Genomic DNA, 7016 nt, shown 5'->3' with positions numbered 1-7016 from the left:
TATTTTTGGGGATCAGTTTGTCTATATGTATTTAGGTTTGTGTTTGGTCTGAACCCCTTTTGTAATGTGTTGAGTGTACTTTTTTATCTGGACCTTGAGTCTGTAAATAAATAAATAAATAAATAAATATATATATATATATATACAGTGGGTACGGAAAGTATTCAGACCCCTTTAAATTTTTTCACTCTTTGTTTCATTGCAGCCTTTTCCAAAAATACAAAAAGTCATTTTATTCTCAGTAATGTACACTCAGCACCCCCATCTTGGACAGAAAAAAACAGAAATGTAGAAATTTTTGCAAATTTATTAAAAAAGAAAAACTGAAATACACATGGTCATAAGTATTCGAACCTTTGCCGTGACCCATATGTAACTCAGGTGCTGTTCTTCTTTGATCATCCTTGAGATGGTTCTAACCTCACTTGGAGTCCAGCTGTGTTTGATATACTGATTGGACTTGATTAGGAAAGCCACACACTGTCTATATAGACCTTACAGCTCACAGTGCATGTCAGAGCAAATGACAATCATGAGGTCAAAGGAACTGCTGAAAAGCTCAGAGACAGAATTGTGGCAAGGCACAGATCTGGTCAAGGTTACAAAAAAATTTTGCTGCACTTAAGATTCCTAAGAGCACAGTGGCCTCCATAATCCTCAAATGGAAGACGTTTGGGACGACCAGAACCCTTCCTAGAGCTGGCCGTGGCCAAACTGAGCTATCGGGGGAGAGGAGCCTTTGTGAGAGAGGCAAAGAAGAACCCAATGGTCACTGTGTGAGCTCCAGAGATGCAGTCGGAGATGGGAGAAAGTTGTAGTAAGTCAACCATCACTGCAGCAATCCACCAGTCGGGGCTTTTTGGCAGAGTGGCCCGACGGAAGCTCTCCTCAGTGCAAGATACATGAAAGCCCGCATGGAGTTTGCTAAAAAACACCTGAAGGATCCAAGATGGTGATAATAAAATCTCTCTGGTTGATGAGACCAAGATAGAACTTTTTGGCCTTAATTCTAAGCGGTATGTGTGGAGAAAACCAGGCACTGCTCATCACCTGTCCAATACAGTCTCAACGTGAAGCATGTGGTGGGCAGCATCATGCTGTGGGGGTGTTTTTCAGCTGCAGGGACAGGACGACTGGTTTGCAATCGAGGGAAAGATGAATGCGGCCAGTACAGGGATATATGCCGAAAAACCTTTTCCAGAGTGCTCTGGACCTCAGACTGGGCCGAAGGTTTACCTTCCAACAAGACAATGACCCTAAGCACACCGCTAAAAACGAAGGAGTGCTTCACAACAAACTCCGTGGTGTTCTTGAATGGCCCAGCCAGAGCCTGACTTAAACCAATTGAGCATCTCTGGAGAGACCTGAAAATGACTGTCCACCAACGTTTACCATCAACCTGACAGACTGGAGAGGATCTGCAAGGAGGAATGGCAGAGGATAACCAAATCCAGATGTGAAAAACTTGTTGCATCTTTCCCAAAACGACTCATGGCTGTATAGATCAAAAGGGTGTTCTACTAAATACTGAACAAAGGGTCTGAATACTTATGACCATGTGATATTTCAGTTTTTGTTTTTAATAAATATGCCAAAATTTCTAAATTTCTGTTTTTTTCTGTCAAGATGGGTTGCGTGGTGTACATTATGAGAAATAAATGAACTTTTTTGATTTTTGGAAAAAGGGCAATGAAACAAAGAGTGAAAAATTTAAAGGGGTCTGAATACTTTCCGTACCCACTGTATATATATATATATATATATATATATATATATTACAGATCTCTATCGTATGATTTTACTCTGACATGAAGCCCTTTGGACCCTGCTGGTTGCTGTAAAGTGTAAAATGTAAATACATTTTGATCTGATTTGATCATCTCACTTCATTTTTTAACCCTCCTTTCATGTCGTGCCCTCACCTTGTTTGTAGCTGCCTGCGTTTCCGGGCAGGAAGAGCACCGGGGCCCCGGTGAGTTTGAGGGCCCGGGTCTCCTGGGCGTACAGACCCTCTCCGTACAGGTAGAGGCCGTAGGCCGGGTACAGCCGGGCCACACGCCGCGGCAGAGCCACACGCTGGGAACACAACACGCACACGGATTAGGATACAAACATACAGTTCATATATACACATATATACATACCTGGACTTACACTAATACCTGGTCACTTTATCACTTTAACACTGGACTCAACACTGACACTTTGATAGTAATTGATGGTCTTTTTTGTCTTTAGTCCTAGGTAAGGACTACTAGCCAGTCAGGAGCAGAGTATGAGGGCCCTGACAGTACATTGGAAGACTACGAGCCATTCAGGAGCAAGTATGAGCCCTGACAGTACCTAGGTAAGGACTACTAGCCAGTCAGAAGCAGAGTATGAGGCCCTGACAGTACCTAGGTAAGGACTACTAGCCAGTCAGGGCAGAGTATGAGGCCCTGCACGTACCTAGTAGGACTACTAGCCAGTCAGGAGCAGAGTATGAGGCCCTGACAGTACCTAGGTAAGGACTACTAGCCAGTCAGAAGCAAGCCCATGCAGAGCATTGGCACCAGCTGTGCTCCACTTCTGGACAGATGAACACATTAGTGAGCACGAGGGAGGCGACCCGTGCTACTGCATCACTAACATCAGCTGCCTTGCTCTGTCTTCCCCGGATTTAGAGCCTATTTCCTGGGTGTCCATGTTACAACGCTGGTCCGTGGAGAGGATCCAGGAACCACTCAGCAGGTTTTATAACACAGCTAATCCGAACACACACACACACACACATCTCTAACCACACAGGTGTGAAACCACTGGGACATGCACGAGCCCAGTTGCGAGGCAACAAAGCCCCACACTTGACGTTACGTTACGTTACGTTGTTCTGCAGGATTCAGGAAATAGCCTAAAAACGACTCCCGAAAATGCTAATTTAGTTCCTGTTGAGGTGAAAACACAAATCGGTGCACCATGTTAAAATGAACGAGCCCTTTGGCAAGGCACTGTGTATTATTATTAGCCCGTGCCAGAAACCACGCGACAAATACGGGGGACGTTACAAGCCAATTCATGGGTGACGTACAGTGAGATAATGAGCGTGGCTACTCACCCGGTACTCGGGGTACTCAAACATGTAAGTCATACTGCATCTGTTCTCCTCGAAGCCAGTCAGCAACTCCCTCAGGCCGACTGCCAGGAGCCCTAGAGCAATCCCGTAAAAGGCCACAGCGGCGGGTTTCATGGCTCACTTCGGACTCTGGGGGTCAGGTATCACAGGTGTTTAATCTCCATGTTTTAATTGTCTCATTCTGTGAACTCCTCGCCGTGGACGACACCTCGCAGGCTGTCAAACACACCGGCGGAGCCCCGCTCACAACAGGAACCACATACTATACAAACAGTGGTGATTGGCAGCTTGTTCGGCCAATGGGAGGAGAGATGGGAGGAAATAGACCAATAGGAGAGCAGGCAGGGGGCGTCACAGTGATGGATCAGGAACAGCGAAATCAAGCTGATTTTTTATATTTATTTTATTGTATTATTAAATTGTTTTAACGTAATCTCTATAAGGGTCGGGAACAGCTAAATCAATCTGATTTTAATTTTTTATTTTATTGAATTACTAAATTGTTTTTACCTAATCTCTATTGGGGTCAGGAACAGCTAAAAATCAAGCTAATTTTTTTATTTCTTTTTATTGTATTATTAAATTGTTTTAACGTAATCTATGTTTCAGAACAGCTTTCCCTTTATCCCATTATTATAAATGCATATTAATTTGATTAATTCAAACACCAATTTTTGTAGCATTGTGCAGACAAGTCCAAGGGTCTTTGCAATCATCATGTCAAAAAATAAATAAAGAAACTAACCACAAAACATGTTGAGTGTAGAAAATACTACAGGAAGTAAAGGGGACATTCTTCATTTTTCAAATCTTTAATAAAACAATCAAGGTTCTGCTGCAGCTGCACCAAGCTGCATTAATCATTGCAAACATGTACAGTACATATATATATATATATATATATATATATATATATATATATATATATATATATTATATATATATATATATTATATATATATATTATATATATATATATATATATATATATATATATATATATATATATATATATATATATATATATATATATATATATATATATATATATATATATATATATATTTTGAGACTTTTCCCTGCTATATATATGTGATATGTGTGTGTATATATAGCATGTACTTGAGAGTCAGGGGACTGCAAACATGATGAATTTCCAAAAATAGAAAACCAGATGTTTCCAAGAACCGATGCAAGGCACACCAATGTGCAGCAGACCCCATCCATATGAGGTTACATGATGATTAAAATAAATCAAAAATAATATCTGACGCATCTGGCCACATTCCTAAATGTACAAACCTTCCAAAACAAGAGTTTTTAGGGGGTAAAAACCCATAAGAACCCCCGTTCTGGGCCGTCTCTATGAGACTAGATGGGCTGGCTCATTCCTAAATGTACAAACCTTCCAAAACAAGAGTTTTTAGGGGGATAAAACCCATAAGAGCCCCTGTTCTGGGCCGTATCTATGAGACTAGATGGGTTGGCTCATGTGTCTTCTCTACAGCGACTAGTAGATGAATCCAGGTCTGGGGTTTTCCTCCAACTTCCCCAGTGAGGAGATGCATCATGTTTCAAAGAGAATACTGAAGAGGGATTTCATGTCTCAGTTAGTTGGTTTCCAGTGGCACAACTGCCTCAAAATCAAAACCCCCTTAATCCAAAAGCTTGGAGTGCTCTATCCTCGTGATGGTCCAGTCCGGAGGAACTCCCTTAGTGAACTCCCTTTGGAATCTGCCAGAAAGCCCAAAAGAGAGATCAAAAAGAAACATTAAGTCATGTAATTATTCATGTTTAGGGGTGGCAGTAGCTCAGCCCGTAGGGGGTTGGGTTGGGAACCCGGAGGGGGGACTGGTTCAAGTCCCCACATGGAGCAAAAAGTATGGAGTGTGTATTGGTGGCTGGAGAGATACCACTTCACCTCCTGGGAAATGCCAGGTGCTCTTGTGCAAGGCACCAAACCCCCCCCAACAGCACAGGGCACTGGTTCTGCTGGCAGCCCCCCTCCCCCGACATCTCTCCATTAGTGTGTGTGTGTAGGTCCTGAGCATGTGTGTGTATTTCAGGCGTGTCTGTGTGTGTGTGTGTGTGTGTGTGTGTGTATTTCAGGCCTGTGTGTGTGATTACTAACAACAGTGTGTACGCAGAGTGTAAATTGCAATTTCCCCACTGATTAATAAACAAATTAAATTAATTAAATTAAAGATTTTCCATCCCTGAGTCATTACACTCCTGAGAAGAAGGGTATACCCACTCGTAGTTTGCCGTTAGGAGTCTCTTAGTCTCCGGGTCTCCCTCTCCCCCGATGGCCACCTGGAAGATGCGGGTTCCCTCCAGGGCTTCGTTAGGAAGACGTGCACTCGTCAGGTACCAGAACCGCATCAGAATACTGACAAACTTCCTCCCTGGAGAAGTAGTACACCATTAATACACCATTAATACACCATTAATACACCATTAATACACCGTCACACAATGGAAGATGTAGTGGCGAATTGTCGTTAGATTGAACAAAACAAACTTAAAAACTCAATGTTCAACAGCCACTGAGGCACCGAAGGAGTGAGTCTTACGCAGAGATGCATTCTGGGAGGTTTATTAATCCAATTTCTTGGTACACAAACCTTTCACGTGAAGGATCAATGGCGTCTCTATCAGGGCTGTATTCATGGTGGTTTTTGTATATTCATGTGATTTGTTGACAGTAAAAAGGAACAAGGAAATAGCGTTTAACACGTCATGCTGACCATTATCATCGTAGAAGATCCCCACGTCTCCAGGCGTGGTGTACATGATCTCGTCAGGACCTGCAGAGAGCGCCCTCTTGTGGCTCGATGGCAGCAGGTTGCACTTCTCCTCAAGCTTCCCAATCAACTGCAGAGACATTAAAAATGAGATTAACTTGAGCAGAGAGATTACACCTGTTAACTAAAAGGATTTGAAAATGCTTCAATCCTTTGATCCAAGAAAACATGTCTTGATGATTACATTGATTGGTGGTAATATGATTGATGATTTAATTCATCTACACACAATCAATTCAGATTTGTATGATTAATTACTTTTTTTTGTAGTTATTCCTACCTGCGACCACTCATAACACATTTCATCTGTTTATGAACGTTTCTTTAGAATAGTTTTAGAAGCTTTAAAGGAGGTAAAAACTCCAATATTTCACCAGAACTGAAGAGTAGAGTCTGAAAACAGAATTACTTTCTTACTTTCTTAATTATTATTTATCTGGCGACCTCTCAGAACTACACTAAATCCCATTCAGGGGGTCCATGCCTCTCTTTGCTGACTTTCAGTGTGTTGTCAAACTGATTTTAAAATCTGATTGGCCAATCTCAGACCTACGAAATCCTCAAATCTCCTCTCTGGCTCGGAGGTTTTGGGACCTGAAGCTGGTTTTTAATCCACACTGAGTCACAAAGCGGACTAACGTCTTTGTTGCTTTGGCCCAGTGACGCACTAGTTGGAATTAGATGTAAGGAAACATTATTTTTTATAATAACATTGACAAATAAATTGTATTTAATGTAGATCGGTCATGTCGTGGCCAATACACGATGTGCTTAACAATGGTGCACACTAGTGTCCCACAATGCTATGCACAAAGGAAATGGATGCAGGACTCGGAGCTGCAGAACAGAGATCAGAAAACAAGAAAATTTAATAAATAATTAAAAGATACCAAGTGAATAGATAACGTTAGGTTAGTTCCAGAGTAGATAACGTTACGTACAGAATGGATAACGTTAAGAACAGAATGGATAACGTTAAGAATAGAATGGATAACGTTACGTACAGAATGGATGACGTTAGGAACAGAATGGATGACGTTAAGTTCAGAATGGATGACGTTACGTTCAGAATGGATGACGTTACGTTCAGAATGGATGAC

The 7016-nt window shown here is 41.8% G+C and overlaps 2 protein-coding genes across 3 annotated transcripts in view; both read right to left on the bottom strand.

Annotated features, from left to right (window-relative positions):
- The window catches only part of pgap1 (post-GPI attachment to proteins inositol deacylase 1), an 18550-nt gene extending 15184 nt beyond the window's left edge, over window positions 1-3366 (bottom strand). For both annotated transcript variants that reach the window (XM_032530003.1, XM_032530002.1), the window contains exons 1-2: window positions 3095-3366; window positions 1923-2076 (exon numbers count right to left, since the gene is read on the bottom strand). In XM_032530003.1, coding sequence (XP_032385894.1) covers window positions 1923-2076; window positions 3095-3226 — 286 coding nt within the window. In that variant the 5' untranslated portion in view covers window positions 3227-3366. The remainder of the gene's footprint in view (window positions 1-1922; window positions 2077-3094) is intronic.
- A 542-nt stretch (window positions 3367-3908) lies between these two features.
- Window positions 3909-7016, bottom strand: part of maip1 (matrix AAA peptidase interacting protein 1) — a 34916-nt gene continuing 31808 nt past the window's right edge. The window contains exons 4-6 of the mRNA XM_032529527.1: window positions 5860-5986; window positions 5367-5517; window positions 3909-4846 (exon numbers count right to left, since the gene is read on the bottom strand). Coding sequence (XP_032385418.1) covers window positions 4768-4846; window positions 5367-5517; window positions 5860-5986 — 357 coding nt within the window. The 3' untranslated portion in view covers window positions 3909-4767. The remainder of the gene's footprint in view (window positions 4847-5366; window positions 5518-5859; window positions 5987-7016) is intronic.

The sequence above is a fragment of the Etheostoma spectabile genome, chromosome 11, assembly GCF_008692095.1.
Source record: "Etheostoma spectabile isolate EspeVRDwgs_2016 chromosome 11, UIUC_Espe_1.0, whole genome shotgun sequence".
Taxonomy (NCBI): Eukaryota; Metazoa; Chordata; class Actinopteri; order Perciformes; family Percidae; genus Etheostoma; species Etheostoma spectabile.
Note: the sequence above shows the minus strand (reverse complement) of the source record. Positions and strands in the feature narration are given on the sequence as shown.